The following is a 21,475-nucleotide window of genomic DNA, read 5'->3' as shown; positions in this document are numbered from 1 at the left end:
AAAAGTCCTTCATTCCGTTCATTTGACAGTGTTGGCCTGCGTTATTGGAGAGACGCTACTACAACAAACAAATACAATATAAAATCAGAATGAACATCTCCAGACATCTGCTGTCAACTTCATGAGCTACTTGAACTGTTACCATTCAGTTAGAGAACATTAAACAAGTCCTCAAATGAATAATAATAGCTCACTTCCTTCTCAAACCTCTTTGACCTTGGGAACATTAGTAGTACTTGACCTTATTATCATTTAAATTACATGTTTTGATGAAGATTTCCTAAGTTTGTTTAAAGGTCAGTGTCATACTTTATGTAAAGAAACCATTTGCACATGTTTGAAGTAGTAGACACTAGAGTCTGTATTATCTTAAGATGTAACTAAATCCTCAGTTTGTCTGTTGTTTTCTTTATTATTGCCCAGCTGCTTATTGATTGATTAACTCTAGTAAATATTGTGATTGAGACCTCTTCTATGGGCCTTCCTGGAAAGGCTGAGTTTCTGATTGGCTAACGTTGAGTCATCAAAAGCAATCTAAGGAATTACCTCTGGTGAAAAACATTTCTCTTCAAGAAGGGCTCAGTTATTAATGCACTGAGCTCCAATAATTAGTGCGTACAGTAGCTCTCTAGAACACCTTACTTAGAAAAACACATACATGCATCTATGAATAACTAATGTCTTGAATCCCCCTCTAACTCTGAATTCTCCCATTTCTCTGTTTCAAATCCTCTAGCTTTAACTCCTCCCAAACCTCCAAACCTCCTGAACATGCCTGGCGCCAGTGTTCCTTCACCCAGCCTCCCTACATCTGGATTACCCAACAAGCCTCCCTCCTCCTCCTCCTTGGCATCACCCAGCCCAGCACAGGCCAACACATCTGTCGCCCACTCCAGCCCTACTTCCACCTCCACCTCCACCACCACAACAACCCAGTCAGGCTCCCGCCCTGAACACCCCAAAGAGCGTAATGCTGAGAGGTCAAGAGAGAAGGAGAAGCCCCACCACAAGGAGAAGACAGAGAAGCCCTCAACGCCATCCTCCACTGGAGGCACCCCAGCCCCATCCACCTCTGCTGCCAGCGCCAAGAAAGAAAAACAAGATGCAGCTGTGCCCGCCACCTCCATGCCCACGCCGGGTATGGAGTATGTGGTGGACCCAGCCCAGCTCCAGGCCCTGCAGGCTGCCTTGGCATCGGACCCTACAGCTCTCCTGACTAGTCAGTTCCTGCCCTACTTCATGCCTGGATTTTCCCCGTATTACGCCCCGCAAATACCTGGGACTCTCCAAGGCGGCTATCTGCAGCCAATGTACGGCATGGAAAGCATGTTCCCCTACAACCCAACATTGTCCCAAGCGCTGATGGGCCTGTCCCCAGGGTCCCTGCTTCAGCACTACCAGCAATATCAGCAGAGCCTGCAGGAGGCGCTACAGCAGCAGCAGCAGCAGCTTCAGCAGATCCAGCAACCCAAAGCGAGCCAAACTCCAGTACCTCCTCAACCTTCGGGGGACCGCAAAGAATCTGCCAAAGATCCAGCGAAAACAGAGGAGCAGAAAGGCAACCCCCACAGAGAGATCTCTTCCTCCTTCTCCTCTCACAATAACCTACCCTCCAAGCAGAACGAGATGGATGGCAAAGTCGCAGACCCCCTTCTAGACCAATACATCGTCCCCAAGGCGCAGTACAGGCTGGCGTGTCGCAAATGTCAAGCAGTCTTCAGCAAGGAAGAAGCGGCCGTCAATCACCTGAAGTCTATCTGCTTTTTCGGTCAGTCTGTGGCAAACTTGCAAGAGGTGTTGCTGCGTGTCCCCATTGGCGCAGGTGCAAGGGTGGGCAGCCTCTACGACTGCCTGGCCTGCGACACCACGTTGGATGGGGACAAAGCGCTTAGTCAACACCTGGTTTCGGCTTTGCACAAACACAGAACAATCAAGCGATCAGCCAGAAATGCCAAAGAGCACGCTACTAGTTTATTACCTCACTCTTCAGCCTGCTTCCCCGATCCTAACACCGCATCTACCTCGCAGTCTGCCACTCATCTCATCAGCACCCCCCCTCCCCCGCCAACGACATCAGCCACCATTCCGTCCTCCTCTGTCTCTTCATCCTTGTGCTCCTCCTCTGCCACCCCACTCAACACCACAGCTGCCGGCAAACCCTGGCCCCAGGCCCCTTTCTCCAGAGCTTTAGCTGGGAAGCCCAATGCCACTCCTCCTTCTTCTTCTTCTTTTCCTCCAGTATCCTCACCTTCAACGGTTACCTCAAGTTCATTGAGCACCTCAGGAGTTCAGACCTCGATACCAACAGACGTCTTTACCGACGAGTCTGACTCTGACAGCAGTCAGAAGTCAGCAGACAGGCTGAGCAGGACGGCAGAGGTGCCGCAACAGCCCGGCTGTCTCAAAGACAGTAGTAGTTGTAGTAGTAATCTTGCTAGTGTAGGAACGGACTCCATCAGATTGTAAAAGAGCTTTCGGTGATGGACAATATTTAAAAAACGCAAAAGACACAAAAAAAACACAAATGGGAAAAACAAACAAAAAAGCAGCGATGTTAAAATACGTTTAAAAGTATACAAAACAATTTCAGAAAAAGATGTGTAAAGACTAACTGCAATTCCAAAGCTTGTAACCAAAAATTTAAATGTTAGTGGATTGTTTTCCCATATCAACATGCTGGTTTTCATTTCTTTCAACTGAAATATATACATTTATATGTATAAGAATAGAAAGATCACTGCAATTAAGTTTTGGGTAATGATAGAGGAATGCTGTATAGCAATGGACTGCCTCAAAGTTGTTAAATGGCCCAAGAACCCTTTTGACAAAGTCAACAAGCTGTCCCTTGTTTGTGTAATTATTTCCACTTAATAGCACAGTCACAAAAAGCCAGTATGTACTGTATGGGAGAATAGTCTAACAATTTTCTGCTATCAAAGCATTCAAATACCAATGGCTTGCAAAAGTAAAAAGAATAATGTAATGTCTATTTTATTCTCAGGTCAACAGCTCACAGACGTTTTTCTGTTACAGAAATTCATTGTTTTACACCTTTCGTTCCAAACAGGAGAAACATTATTATTATTTTTTTTTCCAGAAATTGATTTTAATGACAGAAAGTTTTAAAATGAGTGAAAATATCATAAAGGCATAGCTTTCTGGGCATTTAAAAGGGTAGCTGATCTGCTGATTTTAAACATTTGAAATACTCTTAAAGGGGGAAATTTGCAATCTGGAGAGCATTGGAGACATGTTGATGGGGGATAAAAAAAAAGATTTTTTTGATAAAAAAAAACTTTCTGTATTTATGATAGATATGAACATTTTTGGTGTTAAGTAGATTGTTGCATTGGAAATGAATTTAAACAGTATGGTAGATTGAAAAAAAACTTTGTACATTTAGCTTTTGTATCGTCCAACTTTAAGGCGCTTCATTTGATGTTGTCTTGGTCATTCCGATAGACTAGATTATGGAGCAGTAATTTACCTGAACTTTATTTCTGTCTTATTCTCGGCTTCTTGGCTAACGTTCACCCAACTGCCACTCTCCCACTAGGCAGGATCCTCTCTTTCAAAATGTTTTTTCTCTCTGTTTTGGTTGGTATGGTTCCAACCAAAAAAGAAAAAAAGACCTGGGGTGAAATGTTAAACAATATTTACTTCTATTTCTGTTACCTTTGTGCACTTAACACTGTCTGACTCATAATTCTCACTTGACTTGTTCCTCTCTCTCCTCACTTTGTTTTTCTCCTCCCCTGCATCTGTAGATATGAAGATAGTTACTCCTCCTCGTGCACTACGAAGCAGGCCTTTTGTTCTTCATGTAGTGTGGCTACAGTCTTTTTTCGGCTTTATTTTCATTTAGACTTTACGTTGTTGTTGTCATAGATGAAGAAAATGAAAAAATAATAATAATAATAATTTCCACGCTTTAAAACAAAAAGAAAATCCAAAGACTAAACACTTTCACCATTGGTGCATAAAGATGAGAAAAGAGGCTTCTTTATACTTGAGAATTTGTTGCTGTTTTTAGAGGAAAGAAAACAACGTTTTAAAATAAATGAGTACGCATCAGAGTTGCCGTTTTTGCTTCTTTGCAAGCAGACAGGTGGCTTTTTTACGTAAAATACCAAGAATACCAAAAACCAAAAAAGGAACCTTGTGGAGTAGCAGTGTTACAGAGCCATTGCAGTTGTAAGATAGAGGTTATAAGTCTTCGTTTGAACTTTTCTGTTACTCACAAAAAGTTTTTTTTTTTTTTAAGAAAATGTATAAGGTCTGGTCTTCAAGGACATACGTTTTGCTGCTAATGTAGAATTTTGAAAAAAGAATACCTAGCTAGATGCATGCTCATTTTGCTTTTTGGCTAAGCTTTAACTAAAAACAACAATAAACCATTTTCCTGCCTCTGCGACATCTTTTTTTTTTCTTCTTGCAAAAACGGAACTTTGAAGACTGTGAATATATGTTCCAAAGGACATTTCTGCCGATTTTCTTTTTGAACAGACCAATGTTTAAAGCCAATGATATATAACATTAGTAAAGAACAGTGCATTCCAAATATCACATCAACGTTTTTGTAGTTTTTTTCTTAAGCAAGGACGGATTTAATTTTAATCATTTGAATTATTATAATATATTTTTCTCATTTCTAAGGTGACTGTAAGCTGTTGTGTAAAGTTACATTCTGTTTGCTAAACAAAATTACCTAGATCTGTCATTTTGTGTCTGGCATGGAAAGTTGATAAGAACCCCTCCTTCCAGTTAAGTTTGTTACTCACTTGATCAGCAAGTAATAGTGGTTACCAATACATGTATATGATACATCTGGTACTGATGCGTCTCCTAGGTTACATCATCATGCCTCTCAACTTACAAGTCTCAGAAGGAAATAATGGCTGTTTTGATAAGTCTGGAGTGCTGGCCCAACTTTCTGGCACATCCAATTGTGACTTGGCCCAGGTGTCTGCAGGGCTTTAAATAAACCATTTTCACGCACGATGTTGATTACAGGTTTCTAAGGGACGTCTTCATTCCAAAGCGTTATAAGTCTGGAAAAAGCAGGAGTTTTTTTGAAGATGTCCCTTGTGTTCAGATACTGCAGTTAAGAGGTATGTCATGCCTTCATGTCCAAAGAGCTCACTCGCTCCATCTTATTGCAGTGGAAATGGATGTGCTTAATTATCCACACTCTCTCATAGATGAACAACTTTTATTTAATTCCTTTACAACAAAACCAAGGCATATTTAAATTTGTGAATAACTGGTTTTCGGCCACTAGTGTATAGCAAGTGTATTTGCCATAATTCATACAAAGCTGCAATCTAGGAAGTGTGTTAAAAGTGTTACGTCTTGCAGAGCAATGTGATTTGGTGTTAATACTTCCTTACGCATGCTGTTGAGATTGGGTTGATTTGGTCTGCAAGCTTGCCACTCCTCTAATCATGTTCTCTAGAATATTGTTCATATGATTCTTTTTGAGAATTCTAATGTTGTACAGTTTATTCTTGAATGCGTTTGCTTTATTTTGGTTTTCAGATGTCAGACATGTACTATTATTTTCTTATAACTATTTTATGTTATTTTAGTTTCTGTATATTACTTTTCCTCATATAAATTAACACTAGCTTTAATTTCAATTGCTGAATTTTAAAAAACAACTTTATTCTATGACCTGGCCACTTTATGGTGTAATAATGTTCTTATATTTGTTTGTCTTTTTTGACACTGTTTGATCTCTTATTTCCAAAGTGTAATCTTTGTTTTGGGCTCTTTCGTGGAAGACGGTCATGGTCTTCTTCACAACAGATTCAGCCAGCATGGACTGTGTGTGTGAGTTTGTATGTGTGCGTGTGAGTGTGTTTCATAAGAGCCAGCATCAGTTTTGAGTTTTTATACATTTTATTTTATACTGTACCTTTATTTACGCACCAAAACGTACTGAACCGAAAGCTGGATTATGAATAAAGTGGTGAAGTTTTAGAAAATTTGAATTTTAAAGGTAACAATAATCAAAAAGAGGAGAACGATGATACCGAAGCACTGAGCAGTTTTTATTTTGATTGAATATATGAATGTGGCCAAAGCTTTATGCAGTTAAAAACAAAAATAAAAATTACAATTTGTGCCCCAGATAAGTGTATATTTTATTGTGGCACAAAACAATAGATAACTGAGATCCTTTCACTCACATTGGAATACTTGATTTTCATGGACAATTACAAAGAAATAAAAAGACAAGGTTTTGCTGTAGAGGTCATCTTTTGCCCACTGTGAAAATGAACATGTATACAGATATAGATATATTTAAAACAAGACATCAACTTTTTTGTTTGAAATGATAAAGAAGGAATGAAAAGAAGAAATGAACTCTGGGAAACTTTGGAGATCTTGCTGAGAGGACAGGGGAGGCTGTGGGCACACCAAAACTGGGCATGGGAGCCAAAGGCAGGCTCAAGGCGGCTTTAATATCACAACCATATTTGCTTACATCTCTGAGATGGGAATGGACTCTGGAACCAGTGGACATGTGACACAGAGAGGAAAGATATTAGATAAAGAAGCTGAACTATAGTGGCTCCGGCTGCTTCCTTGCTCTGTCTGTCTCTCTCTCTTCTCCAGCTCTGCCTCGGCTTCTGCTCTTTTAAGGACATGTTTCCGCACTTCTGGACGGGATGGACAGAGATGCTCGCTTCATTTCTCCCGGTTCATGTTGTTGCTACCTGTTTCATTTCCTCCTGCTTGTCTCGCTGATGGACAAGTTCTCCAGTCAGATGGCGGCTCGCCCCTCTCTCTGTTCATCACACCAACCAAAAAGAGAAATGAGCCAGAGAGAAAGGGGAAGGGTTTTCTAGGCTGTCATTCCTAAAGAGGCAGATACACACAAAAAAAGCGAATCAACCAAAATTAACAACCAAACTTACAAACAACCAAACAAAACCGTTTGCTCCAACTTCAAAGATGAACTGTTACTTGGAGCTCTCTCTGTTCCTTTTGTGACTCCTGGTGCCACAATGTTTTTTTAATGCTTTTTCTTTCTGTTTCCTTGAATTATTCCTCCTCCGAGCCTCACAAGCATGGCTCCGTGGCTCCAGGCAGCCCACTGAGGGTAGAAAAAACAGCCTTGCAATGTACAAAAAAGAGCAAGTTAAACCAAAAATGTTGTTCTTGATGTCTTTTCTATACTGTAGTCTTGTTAGCTTTTTTGTTACTGTAATTATATGATGAAGATTTCCAAACTGTACCAAATTACATGGAAACTAACATACATAAAACCACATGGAACTTCAGACTTTTAAAGAAACTTTTGTCACAGAAACCTTGTTGTCCTAGTTAAGTTGATTGTAGATGGTAATTGAATATACTCCTTTGAAAATATTTCATCAAGTATGTTTCTTGCTCATTGTGATACATTAAAAAAGGATGAGCATAAAATGCATTACTTGTGTGCCTCATCCTTGTGTGTTTTGTTTGAATTCGCTTGTATTGTATGAATGAAAAGTGCAGATGAGTGCAAAAGTCGAGTGTTACATACAGAGAGAGAATGTTGAACACTAAATAGCGGTTTGTACATTTAGCTCAAATCAGAATGCCTTTCCTACCATGAGTGATTTGTATACGTTAATACTACTATAGCTGCACTCTCTGTACCAACCATGAACATTTGATTCTTTATGCTTTCTTCTGTATTTACAGTGTAGAGTTGAAATACAGCAACTTTACACAGCCATAGCGTAGCAGTATTCTCCATAATATATATTATTGTCCAACCTTATCCTTCACATTTGTATCTTATTAAGGGTAATAATGATCTTAAAAAATCATTTGCATCGTCATTGTTTTAATTAATGCATAAAAAGTGTGATCTTGTCAGATCTCTTGAGCCTCTTCTTCATCTTCCATGCCCTGAGATGTGTCATCCTTCATATTTAGATCCCTGGTAGGGACGCTCTCTGGACATGATTAATTAAAACATATTAAGTAACGAATGCAGGATTTCACTTAATTAGAAGTGGCTGTTTGTGACTAATTCAAGTTGATTAAGGCTGAGAAAAATTATACCTCCAAGTGAAGTATGTTATGAACAGCAGTACTTTTTAATTCCTTTTGACTGATGTTGGAACTCAAGTGCATTGTGTATTAGTACTGGGCACTCATTTGAAAATTAAGTCATTGAGAAGCTTGGATTTCTAATTATTAGTGCTTGTGTGTGCTGTTTGCAGCTCTCAGCCTTGAGAATGTGCTACAAGTGTCTGTGTGTGTCATTGTTTTGCATGTGTTTGGATGACTATTGGAATGAGGATGTGAGAATGAAAGGCAAATTATCTTGTACCTGATCACACATGGCACAACAAGCCCAGAGTCAGATCACACATGGCACAACGAGACCAGAGCCAGATCACACATGGCACAACGAGACCAGAGCCATGTATTTAGAGAGTTGGGCCAATGAGGTTTCAGCATTATGATGCATTTACATGACACTACCTCATTCTATGGTAGCTATGTTAGCTCCCCATTAACATTACATTGGGAATATTTAAACCATAGAATAAGAATGATACATTTCATTAGTAATTTAGTATGATCTCTATGATTTAAACAATGCTATGTAACTGAATGTCTAGAATTAGAACAATATTCAACATTGTAAAGTTGTCCTAACTTTGTGACTCTGAAAGAGACCTTTCAGAGGGCTGCTGGGACAGGCTGTTCTATGATTTCTAATGAGCAACCTGGAGGCCAAGAGACGACTCACTCTGATCCAAGTAGATGTAGTAACTCCTGTAGCCAACCATAGGCCAGGAACCTGCTACCACATACAGTTGAAGTCGGAAGTTTACATACACTTAGGTTGGAGTCATTAAAACTTGTTTTTCAACCACTCCACAAATGTCTTGTTAACAAACTATAGTTTTGGCAAGTCGGTTAGGACATCTACTTTGTGCATGACACAAGGAATTTTTCTAACAATTGTTTACAGACTGATTATTTCACTTATAATTCACTGCATCACAATTCCAGTGGGTCAGAAGTTTACATACACTAAGTTGACTGTGCCTTTATACAGCTTGGAAAATTCCAGAAAATGATGTCATGGCTTTAGAAGCTTCTGATTGGAGGTGTACCTGTGGATGTATTTCAAGGCCTATCTTCAAACTCAGTGCCTCTTTGCTTGACATCATGGGAAAATCAGAAGAAATCAGCCAAGACCTCAGAAAAACAATTGTAGACCTCCACAAGTCTGGTTCATCCTTGGGAGCAATTTCCAAACGCCTGAATGTACCACATTCATCTGTACAAACAATAGTATAAACACCATGGGACCACGCAGCCGTCATACCGCTCAGGAAGGAGACGCGTTCTGTCTCCTAGAGATGAACGTACTTTGGTGCGAAAAGTGCAAATCAATCCCAGAACAACAGCAAAGGACCTTGTGAAGATGCTGGAGGAAACAGGTACAAAAGTATCTTTATCCACAGTAAAAACGAGTCCTATATCGACATAACTTGAAAGGCCGCTCAGCAAGGAAGAAGCCACTGCTCCAAAACCGCCATTAAAAAGCCAGACTACGGTTTGCAACTGCACACGGGGATAAAGATCGTACTTTTTGGAGAAATGTCCTCTGGTCTGATGAAACAAAAATAGAACTGTTTGGCCATCATGGCCATTGTTATGTTTGGAGGAAAAAGGGGGAGGCTTGCAAGCCAAAGAACAACATCCCAAACGTGAAGCACGGGAGTGGCAGCATCATGTTGTGGGGGTGCTTTGCTGCAGGAGGGACTGGTGCACCTCACAAAATAGATTTATCACGAGGAAGGAAAATGATGTGGATATATTGAAGCAACATCTCAAGACATCAGTCAGGAAGTTAAAGCTTGGTCGCAAATGGGTCTTCCAAATGAACAATGACCCCAAGCATACTTCCAAAGTTGTGGCAAAATGGCCTAAGGACAACAAAGTCAAGGTATTGGAGTGGCCATCACAAAGCACTGACCTCAATTCTACAGAAAATTTGTGGGCAGAACTAAAAAAAAGTGTGTGTGAACAAGGAGGCCTACAAACCTGACTCAGTTACATCAGCTCTGTCAGGAGGAATGGGCCAAAATTCACCCAACTTATTGTGGGAAACTTGTGGAAGGCTACCCAAAACGTTTGACACAAGTTAAACAATTTAAAGGCAATGCTACCAAATACTAATTGAGTGTATGTAAACTTCTGACCCACTTGGACTGTGATGAAAAAAAATAAAAGTTGAAATAAATAATTCTCTACTATTATTCTGACATTTCACATTCTTAAAATAAAGTGGTGCTCCTAACTGACCTAAGACAGGGCATTTTTACTAGGATTACATGTCAGGAATTGTGAAAAAGTTCAATGTATTTGGCTAAGGTGTATGTAAACTTCCGACTTCAACTGTATATCTCAACTGTACAGCATGACATCAGACTTATGAATGTAACATTGATTTAGTGTTAGAGTAGGTATCATATTCACAGTGTTATCCTTTGTAGTTTTTGGCATGCAGTAGGCCCCAAGCTGTTCCCTTACTTTATGCACAGGAGTCACAGAGGTTAGTGGGCCATTACGATTCACCCTACAATATTAACAGTAAAGGGCCTTTTGCATCAGTAACACATTTCCAATGGATTATTTGTATTTTTCTTGTCTTTGCAAGGTTTGCATGCACAAACGTGACACAGTTGTACCATATTGGTTTGATTGTAATGCTGGAGGACTTTATGAAATGAGATGCTTTTTGTGAGAAACCAAACTGAAATAACATGGGAGGACATTGATAGTGGGGCCCCCTCCTAGCCAGCCCCAGTCAGGAACGGTGTGACACACAAGGGCATGCGCTCCCCTTTGGAAGTTTCCTTTAATAAAGGAGTACGCTATTATTGCCTTGTGACCTTTAGTGAGCTCCAGTCTTAGAAGATTTGATTGAATTGCTGTCTGTTTTACTATAAATAGGGATGAAGAGGGTGGGTGGAGTCATTGAGAGCCTTACTGAATTCTTGAAAGTTTCTTAAGGATTTTCATTGGAATATGATTTGAGTATTGAACTGAATATTATAAAAGAGAAGTGTGCTGTGAACGTGTGTGTTCATACCACATGCATGCTGAATTAACTACGGTGCATGATGGGGTTCTAGGAAAGCGGGTAAAGGGTTTCTGAGAAGCCCCAGAGAGAGAGAGTTGGAGGCAGGGGCCATCCTGTCTAGAGCAAGGAGCCTGATTCATCGGCCATGCTGAGCCAATTAACACGCAAGGGTACATCCCGAATGAATTAAAAGCACCTTAATCGGATCAGAGTGAAAAGCCAGGCCGCTTCCTCCCCAGCCCTGGACCAGATGGCACCCACACTCACATGTAGCATTGTAACAGCCCAAGTTGCAAGAGTGTGAAATTGGGTTAGCGCCTGAGTCTAACACTGGCCATGGGCAAGGTGAGCTCCCAATCTTATACTCCCCTGGCCTGGAGGAACAGGCCCCACGTTACAAAATGTAGGGACCCAATAGTTAATTATCATGCCAACTGCTCCTCACATAGCTTGTCAGGCCACAGTGAGTAGAGGGGGTCTGTATGTAGACCTCGATCTGAGTGACAGCTCCACAGGATCCTGTCTGCCGCTCCTCTCTCTCTCTACCCCTGTCTGCCCTGTACATATCCCAGAAAAGGCCCCTGATGTATCAGAGCTCACTCCCACTCAGGCCCTACAGGCAGATTAGAGCTCTGCTGGATAGAATATCTGTCGCTCTGTATGACTGGATGGCTCTAGCTGGGTGGTGATGCCATGTAGAGGGTTGAGGCCTGGTCCCACTCATGTCTCTGTGGGGTTTCTTAAGCTCTTTAGGATCTGCTTTCAACATTTGCAGTGAATCAAGGGTACGAAGGTTGGACAACTGAAGTCAAAGTGACTACAAAAGGCATGGTTGTACGTAGCATTTCTACGTAACCACGGACATTGTTTAAATGAAAAACATGGCTCTTAAATGGTTGTTTGGTTTGAAGTTGGCACAGGCCCTGGAGACCACAAAGGTAGAAAATGAGGAGCAGAAGATGAAGGGAAATCACGCTACCAAACATTCCAGCATGGCTTTTAATCCTACGCTGGGCTGTTCAGGGCATCCTGTTGCCAACCAACCCATCCGACTGTGGTGTTTCACCTCTGTCACATTAACACAAAGTCCTAAAGACTCCAAACCCATAATGAGATGCCATGAAACCACCATTTCCCCCAGGCGCGTGCACACACACACACACACACACACACACACACAGTAGTTAAAGCAATGCAGTGTAATGATTTGTTGAGAATTGGAACAAAGAGTTCTGGATCCTTTGCCAGGACTGTCACTGCTATCAAACCTTTTGAGGTTTTGGGAACATGTTACATTTGGAATTGTAGGTAAACTGTTCTGAACTGTATCAAAGGAACAAATTATAGTATGGCTAAGCAGGGCTGCTTTACACATGAGCAGGTTTCTCTGCAGTTGAGGGCTAACCTCTGACAGCCAGTCTGGGACAATAACAGGGTACACCATGAGGCTAAGGATTATTCTCATTGCCAGGCCTAAAAACCACAGGACTACCACATCCTACATCCACATCCTAGCCCAGTGAGCTCTCCCCCTTTTCTCCCCACCTCCCCTGGATCTCCATCCACGCAGTACCACAATGTCTTCCTCCCCTATCAATGTCAAAGCCAAATCACGCAAGAGCCGCGAGGACAGGTCAAACTAATTAAATCTCATCTGTCAGGAGAAATGATGGGTGAGGGGGATCCGAGTGAAGGCAAACGGGATAAAACATTTAAAACGCAAAGACGGGTTCCTTTTTTAAATTGAAGACGGCTGGGTGAGGCCTTGTTTTAAAGCAGGCATCCCTCCCACCTCCAGGGAATCTGATGGGATAGACGGGAATGTCAGAGGACTCTGTCATGTGACCTACAGACACACAGGTCTGTGGGAGGAGCTCTGAGGGTCAGTGCTGGCAATGCTGACCTCTTACTGGACACTGCTTATGGATAGAGTTATACAGGATTTGTAAATGTATCAGACTAATACATGCCATTATTAAACACTGTTTTAGTACAGTCAAAATTCTGTTTATCCTGTGTTTTATATCATGTTGTACAACAGCTGATGAAACTAACACTGTAAAAGTGTAAAGAAAAATGTAATTAGTGTTATTTTCTGATAGTTGCTGGTTGAAATAATGCAATCTACACAGGACCTTCTAATCAGTAGATTTGCATGGGTGGGAGTTTCAGCTTTCCATGGTGACATCACCATGCGGTAAATTGTTTAATTGACCAATAACAAAGAGAGTTCCAAACTTCTCGTTTCAAACCTCTAGTTTTGAGTTTTCCCCTCCCCACTCAGACCATTCTCAGACAGTCCTAGCAAAATTGTTACTTGAGAAATTGTTTTTTGCATAGACATTTAACCATATCAGTCTACTACCCCCCATCCTGTGCAGGACAAACTAGTGGCCCTTAGCCCCCCACCAGCCTGGAAGCCATGGGGGAGGTGTGGAGTGTGCCTTGGCAGGCACTGGGTCTTGCTGGAGTATTTCCCATCTCCTGGACACAGGATCAGGTGTCGCTTTTTTCACAAAACCTTCTGGTTCTGCTTAACAGGAAATGAGGTCCATCAGAAGAACTCTGACCAAAACTGAGCCTGAATCAGGCCTGACAGGCAGAAATATTAGCCTGTGACGGCAGCCAATAATTGAGTGATCGGCTCACCCCTCAATCGTAATGAGGAGAATATGTGCTGGGAATGTGTTTGTCCTTCTCAACTCCTTCTCCATCTCCTGCCCTGCCCTCTCCTCCCCTCTCTTCACCCTCTTTTCTCCTTTATCCAATACATCATTTCAAAGTTCTTCCCTAGGTGTCATTTCTGTAACCTCAAAGTAATGTTATGCATCGAGAGCTTTTCAAAACCTCTGTTTAAGAGTGTTTTAACCGCAGAAAATCATAGCTCTGCGTTGATGTCACAGTCGTGAGAGATAAATTATCACACCTCATTTTGTTCTTGTATGTAAAAAGGACAATGGCTTGACCATGTAAGAGCTCCACTGTCTTTTGGTCTATGCTTTTCCTTCATAAATGTGTTTCACAGGTTGTCCTGGTCTGATGGGGTCTGCTAAATCACTTTAACAGTTAAAAAGTCAAGGAGAGAATCCTGCCTTTACGTAGATCTACAAGTCTCTAGTCATTGTACTGCTGAGAGGTTTTAAGAAGGATAGAATCCTGCTTTCACCTAGATCCACAAGTCTCTAGTCATTGTACTGCTGAGAGGTTTTAAGAAGGATAGAATCCTGCTTTCACCTAGATCCACAAGTCTCTAGTCATTGTACTGCTGAGAGGTTTTAAGAGGGATAGAATCCTGCTTTCACCTAGATCCACAAGTCTCTAGTCATTGTACTGCTGAGAGGTTTTAAGAAGGATAGACCTACAGAATAAATATAGCACTCAGCATCGGACCACCATTCCTACATCAAATATCTGTGGCATGTGTAGGTTTCTGTATGCTTTACAATAATCTACAGTCTGTGTGTGTGTGTGTGTGTGTGTGTGTGTGTGTGTGTGTGTGTGTGTGTGTGTGTGTGTGTGTTTGTGTGTGTGTGTGTGTTTGTGTGTGTGTGTGTGTGTGTGTGTGTGAAACAGTTTACAGTACTCTGTGTGTATCTATATGAGGTGGAGGGTGTGTGTGTGAGCAGGACCTGGTTTAGTTGTGGGCAAAGGGAGGGAGGGATCTCTCTCTCCCAGAGCCTTTGAGGTGCGGCTTCAAGTTACACATAGCTTAGGGAAAAGGGCTCCGAAAGAAATTCTTAATGCAATAATTGTTCTGAGACTTGTTCTTATTAATATTTCTCTGACTCCATATTTTTTCAAGGTTTTTTTCATCCTACTTTTTTCCTTAACCAAAATCAGTTGTTGTCTGTTGCTGCTGGAATGCCTGTCAGACTGGGCCCTGACCCTGGGCAGGCAGCAGTAATGATGGGAAGATGAAAGAGCCAGGCCCATTCCCAGGCTGCCCTGTTAGGGGGTGCAGGCCTGTGAAATGGGGAGATAATGGAGTCCAGGTGTGCAGTGGGGGCCAGAGACGCTCCTCAGTCCTCAGTCTGAGAGGGAGGCCACACTGCCTTTACTTCATGAACACTGACAGGGAGCTCCCTCACAGACTCACACATATGCGTTCACACACACACAAACACACACACACACACACACACACACACACACACACACACACACACACACACACACACACACACACACACACACACACACACACACAAAGGGAATTATGACAAACCTTACAACAGATGATTCTCACCTCCTCAGTCCCCAGTGGTGTAATGCTGCCAGATATGCCTTTGTTTCTTCATTTGGAAGTAGGAAGCCTTGTCTAACTTAATAAGTGTTAAATCCAGCATGGAAATTATTAAAACTGGGAATTATGTCTTGTTAGGCGGGGGCTAATGCAATGAATTCAATCCACATCTGGTTTTGCAGTTATAATACTGGTGGGAAGCAATCTCCGATCTTTAGATTGGATGTGAACACAGTGATGTTTTGTCAGAGAGCATGGATATGAATGTGTGTGGGGTGTTGGTACCATAAAGAAGAGCAGTTGCCTTATCTTTCATCCAGAACAAGTTTACTTGTTGAGCGTTTACCCCTTGTAGCCATTGTTAATCTGAAGTAGTGAAGTTTGAAAGGGAAGGTCATGCGGATCGGCCACAAAAGTGTTTCTAATCAGAGCAGACAGGCTTGCAAAGCTCCGCTGTAATTACAATCTAATTAACAGGCAGCAGACAGAATCCAGCATGCCATTTAACATCAATAATTTAACCCTTCACAGGCGCTCTACAAAGAACATGTGCTCCACAGCCCAAAGAGAAGCAGATGCTAGAGTGAACACATTGGATATCCCCTACCTCCTTTTTTTCCATATAAGGTCAGTAAATGTCAATTGGAGAGAGTTAAAATGACTAAAGAGGGACTCGTCTGAAAATGAGTCCTCATTAGGACCTCCTCCATAAGAGCCCAATCCATCTCAGATAAATATTACATTCTGATTATGTATAAATATCAGACTGATTATGACCCTTATCATCATCAGTGGCTATAGTTTCCACCAGATTATCACATAATTCATTCAAATAGGAGGGCAAATAGGCCCTTAAATTTAAGAGGGAGACAGTTGGATTATTCCAGGAGGAAAAGCACCAATCAGTTTCTCAGTCAAATGAACAAGGAGCTGACAGATACAGAAGTAATCAGTTCAGAAGAATATGGGAATATTGCAGAATCAGATTTCTATTTGATTAATTTGGTCTGGTTATTGAAAGGCCTGTCGCTCAGGGTTGCTTATCGGGTGAGGTACAATGGAATTCCACTTTTGACGTGTCAGTTTTTATACCCAATAAATCAAATATTGGCATTGTGTTTTACTGTAGAATTTTTAACAGGAGAGAAACATGGTTCTCCTCCAAATAAGAAAACATTTGAAATGATACAGAACAGTAGAACATAAAAGGGGCTATGTGTTGGCAAGAGATGGGGGGAAGAGAGTGTCATGTACTGTCATGTTGTGTCTTGTCTCTGTCCTTTCCCTTCACCCTGTCTCCCTCTGCTGGTCGTTGTTAGGTTACCTTTTCTCCCCCGCTTTCCCCCAGCTGTTCCTTGTCTCCTCTGACTACCCATTCACCCCGTTTCCCACCTGTTCCCTTTTTCCCTCTGATTAGGTCCCTATATCTCTCTCTGTTTCTGTTCCTGTCCTTGTCGGATTCTTGTTTGTTGTGTTTCATGCCTGAGCCAGACTATCGTCATGTTTGCTGTAACCTTGTCCTGTCCTGTCGGAATCTGCCGGTCTATCTGAGCCTACCTATGTTTGGTTATTAAAGAAGCTCTGTTTAAGTTAGTTCGCTTTTGGGTCCTCATTCACTCACCATAACAGAAGAATCCGACCAAGAATGGACCCAGCGACTTCGGATCCTCTCCACTCAGCCGTCGGGATCCAGGGAGCGATGCTAGGCAGACACGAGCAGGAAGTGTCTGCTGCTCGACATGCCGTTGAGACCCTGGCCACCCAAGTCTCCAACCTCACAGAACAGGTTCACCATCTCCGCCTCGATCCACCGGCCACTTCCAGGGCTTTCGAATCTCCGGAGCCCAGAATCAATAACCCGCCGTGTTACTCTGGGGAGCCCACTGAATGCCGCTCGTTCCTCACCCAGTGTGATATTGTGTTTTCTCTCCAGCCCAACACTTACTCCAGGAGCACTGCTCGTGTCGCCTACGTCATATCTCTCCTTATTGGACGGGCTCGTGAGTGGGGCACGGCAATCTGGGAGGCAAGGGCTGAGTGTACTAACCAGTATCAGGACTTTAAGGAGGAGATGATACGGGTTTTTGATCGATCTGTTTTTGGGGAGGAGGCTTCCAGGGCCCTGTCTTCCCTATGTCAAGGCAATCGATCCATAACAGACTACTCTATTGAGTTTCGCACTCTTGCTGTCTCCAGTGGCTGGAACGAGCCGGCCTTGCTCGCTCGTCTTCTGGAGGGTTTCCGCGCAGAGGTAAAGGATGAGATTCTCTCCCGGGAGGTTCCTTCCAGCGTGGATTCCTTGATTGAACTCGCTATTCGCATTGAGCGACGGGTTGATCTTCGTCACCGAGCTCGTGGAAAGGAGCTCGCGATCTCCGTCGCCTCCCTCTCCGCATCACTACCATCTTCCTCTGCCGGCTCGGGTGCTGAGCCCATGCAGCTGGGAGGTATCCGCATCTCGACTAAGGAGAGGGAACGGAGAATCACCAACCGCCTCTGTCTCTATTGCGGTTCCGCTGGTCATTTTGTCACTTCATGTCCAGTAAAAGGCCAGAGCTCGTCAGTAAGCGGAGGGCTACTGGTGAGCGCTACTACTCCTGTCTCTCCTTCAAGATCCTGCACTACCTTGTCGGTCCATCTACGCTGGACCGGTTCGTCAGCTTCCTGCAGTGCCTTAATAGACTCTGGGGCGGAGGGCTGTTTTATGGACGAGACCTGGGCTCGGGAACATGACATTCCTCTCAGACAGTTAAAGGAGCCCACGGCCTTGTTCGCCCTGGATGGTAGTCCTCTCCCCAGGATTCAGCGTGAGACGCTACCTTTAACCCTCACTGTTTCTGGTAATCATAGTGAAACCATTTTTTTTTAATTTTTCGTTCACCTTTTACACCTGTTGTTTTGGGCCATCCCTGGCTAGTTTGTCATAATCCTTCCATTAATTGGTCTAGTAATTCTATCCTCTCCTGGAATGTCTCTTGTCATGTGAAATGTTTAATGTCTGCTATCCCTCCTGTTTCCTCTGTCTCTTCTTCACAGGAGGAGCCTGGTGATTTGACAGGGGTGTCGGAGGAATATCACGATCTGCGCACGGTGTTCAGTCGGTCCAGGGCCACCTCTCTTCCTCCACACCGGTCGTATGATTGTAGTATTGATCTCCTTCCGGGAACCACCCCCCCCCGGGGTAGACTATACTCTCTGTCGGCTCCCGAACGTAAGGCTCTCGAAGATTATTTGTCTGTAGCTCTTGACGCCGGTACCATAGTCCCCTCCTCCTCTCCCGCCGGAGCGGGGTTTTTTTTTGTCAAGAAGAAGGACGGGTCTCTGCGCCCCTGCATAGATTATCGAGGGCTGAATGACATAACAGTGAAGAATCGTTATCCGCTTCCTCTTATGTCTTCAGCCTTCGAGATCCTGCAGGGAGCCAGGTTTTTCACTAAGTTGGACCTTCGTAACGCTTACCATCTCGTGCGCATCAGGGAGGGGGACGAGTGGAAGACGGCGTTTAACACTCCGTTAGGGCACTTTGAATACCGGGTTCTTCCTTTCGGCCTCGCTAACGCTCCAGCTGTCTTTCAGGCATTAGTCAATGATGTCCTGAGAGACATGCTGAACATCTTTGTTTTCGTTTACCTTGACGATATCCTGATTTTTTCACCGTCACTCCAGATTCATGTTCAGCACGTTCGACGTGTCCTCCAGCGCCTTTTAGAGAATTGTCTTTTTGTGAAGGCTGAGAAGTGCACTTTTCATGCCTCCTCCGTCACATTTCTCGGTTCTGTTATTTCCGCTGAAGGCATTAAGATGGATCCCGCTAAGGTCCAAGCTGTCATTGATTGGCCCGTCCCTAAGTCACGCGTCGAGCTGCAGCGCTTTCTCGGCTTCGCGAACTTCTATCGTCGTTTCATCCGTAATTTCGGTCAGGTGGCAGCTCCTCTCACAGCCCTTACTTCTGTCAAGACGTGCTTTAAGTGGTCCGTTTCCGCCCAGGGAGCTTTTGATCTCCTCAAGAATCGTTTTACATCCGCTCCTATCCTTGTTACACCTGACGTCTCTAGACAGTTCGTTGTCGAGGTTGACGCGTCAGAGGTGGGCGTGGGAGCCATCCTTTCTCAGCGCTCCCTCTCTGACGACAAGGTCCACCCATGCGCGTATTTTTCTCATCGCCTGTCGCCGTCGGAACGTAACTATGATGTGGGTAACCGCGAACTGCTCGCCATCCGGTTAGCCCTAGGCGAATGGCGACAGTGGTTGGAGGGGGCGACCGTTCCTTTTTCGTTCCTGTTATTCCTACGGTTGTCGATAGGTTCTCTAAGGCGGCTCATTTCATTCCCCTTGGTCGCATCTTACGCAGTCTTTCTTTTCGTAACCCTGCGTCTTGGTCAGAACAGCTCCCCTGGGCAGAATACGCCCACAACTCGCTTCCTTCGTCTGCGACCGGGCTATCTCCTTTTCAGAGTAGCCTCGGGTACCAGCCTCCGCTGTTCTCATCTCAGTTCGCCGAGTCCAGCGTCCCCTCCGCTCAGGCTTTTGTCCAACGTTGCGAGCGCACCTGGAAGAGGGTCAGGTCTGCACTTTGCCGTTATAGGACGCAGACTGTGAGGGCTGCTAATAAGCGTAGAACTAAGAGTCCTAGATATTGTCGCGGTCAGAGAGTTTGGCTCTCCACTCAGAACCTTCCCCTTAAGACGGCTTCTCGCAAGTTGACCCCGCGGTTCATTGGTCCGTTCCGTATTTCTCGGGTCATTAATCCTGTCGCAGTTCGACTTCTTCTTCCGCGATACCTTCGTCGCGTCCACCCGGTCTTCCATGTCTCCTGCATCAAGCCCGTCCTTCGCGCCCCCGCTCGTCTTCCCCCCCCCCCCCATCCTTGTCGAGGGCGCACCCATCTACAGGGTCCGTAGAATTTTGGACATGCGTCCTCGGGGCCGTGGTCACCAGTACCTCGTAGATTGGGAGGGGTACGGTCCTGAGGAGAGGAGTTGGGTTCCCTCTCGGGACGTGCTGGACCGTGCGCTGATCGAGGATTTCCTCCGTTGCCGCCAGGTTTCCTCCTCGAGTGCGCCAGGAGGCGCTCGGTGAGTGGGGGGGTACTGTCATGTACTGTCATGTTGTGTCTTGTCTCTGTCCTTTCCCTTCACCCTGTCTCCCTCTGCTGGTCGTTGTTAGGTTACCTTTTCTCCCCCGCTTTCCCCCAGCTGTTCCTTGTCTCCTCTGACTACCCATTCACCCCGTTTCCCACCTGTTCCCTTTTTCCCTCTGATTAGGTCCCTATATCTCTCTCTGTTTCTGTTCCTGTCCTTGTCGGATTCTTGTTTGTTGTGTTTCATGCCTGAGCCAGACTATCGTCATGTTTGCTGTAACCTTGTCCTGTCCTGTCGGAATCTGCCGGTCTATCTGAGCCTACCTATGTTTGGTTATTAAAGAAGCTCTGTTTAAGTTAGTTCGCTTTTGGGTCCTCATTCACTCACCATAACAGAGAGTAGAAGGTAGAGAGAGAGAGAGAAGGTGAGGAGACAGAGGGAGAATGGAGAGAAGGGAGGTGATGAAGTCTTGTCAGTAGGTGTCTCTCTGTTTTAATGAAAGATTTCTGTCACCCTGCAAACAGACACACTCCTGAATAAGTCCACCGCAAAGTATCATCTTGACATGAAATTGTTTACAGACATTTGGAGTTCTTCTTGAAAAAAGCACTTTGGCCGAGGCAGCCGTGCTGAGAGTTTGAACCCAGGCAAATAGGATTTCAGAGACAGATCCCTATTACTTTGTGAATAAGGTTGTTTGCAGTAGAAAGGTGAGCTGTTCTGTTAGCCAATTGAGTGGCTGATATTACATTTTTTTTCTCTATTCCTCCCTTGCTTTTGGTGCACCTGACTGGCACTGATAGAATAAATATTGACTTGTGCAGGCAGATTAGGAGGCTGAGGTCTGTGGGTCTGGCTCTGTGCTGCCAGGAGTCAGGGCCTCCTCCAAGGCCCCTGTCTGTCCCAACGTCCCTGTCTCTCTGTCTCTCACTCTGTCTGTCTGTCTGTCTGTCTGTCTGTCTGTCTGTCTGTCTGTCTGTCTGTCTGTCTGTCTGTCTGTCTGTCTGTCTGTCTGTCTGTCTGTCTGTCTGTCTGTCTGTCTGT

At 43.9% G+C, this 21,475-nt stretch overlaps 1 protein-coding gene across 2 annotated transcripts in view; it reads left to right on the top strand.

The window, feature by feature from the left end:
- LOC110506519 (zinc finger homeobox protein 3-like) overlaps positions 1 to 7,438 on the top strand; it is a 193,545-nt gene extending 186,107 nt beyond the window's left edge. For both annotated transcript variants that reach the window (XM_090222314.1, XM_021586186.3), the window contains one exon: positions 737 to 7,438. In XM_090222314.1, the coding sequence (XP_090078440.1) occupies positions 737 to 2,466 (1,730 nt within the window). In that variant the 3' untranslated portion in view covers positions 2,467 to 7,438. The remainder of the gene's footprint in view (positions 1 to 736) is intronic.
- Positions 7,439 to 21,475: the final 14,037 nt, after the last annotated feature.

The sequence above is a fragment of the Oncorhynchus mykiss genome, chromosome 26, assembly GCF_057628025.1.
Source record: "Oncorhynchus mykiss isolate SJ-2025 chromosome 26, ASM5762802v1, whole genome shotgun sequence".
NCBI lineage: Eukaryota > Metazoa > Chordata > Actinopteri > Salmoniformes > Salmonidae > Oncorhynchus > Oncorhynchus mykiss.
The sequence above is the reverse complement of the archived record's forward strand: the minus strand, read 5'-3'. Positions and strand labels throughout refer to the sequence as shown.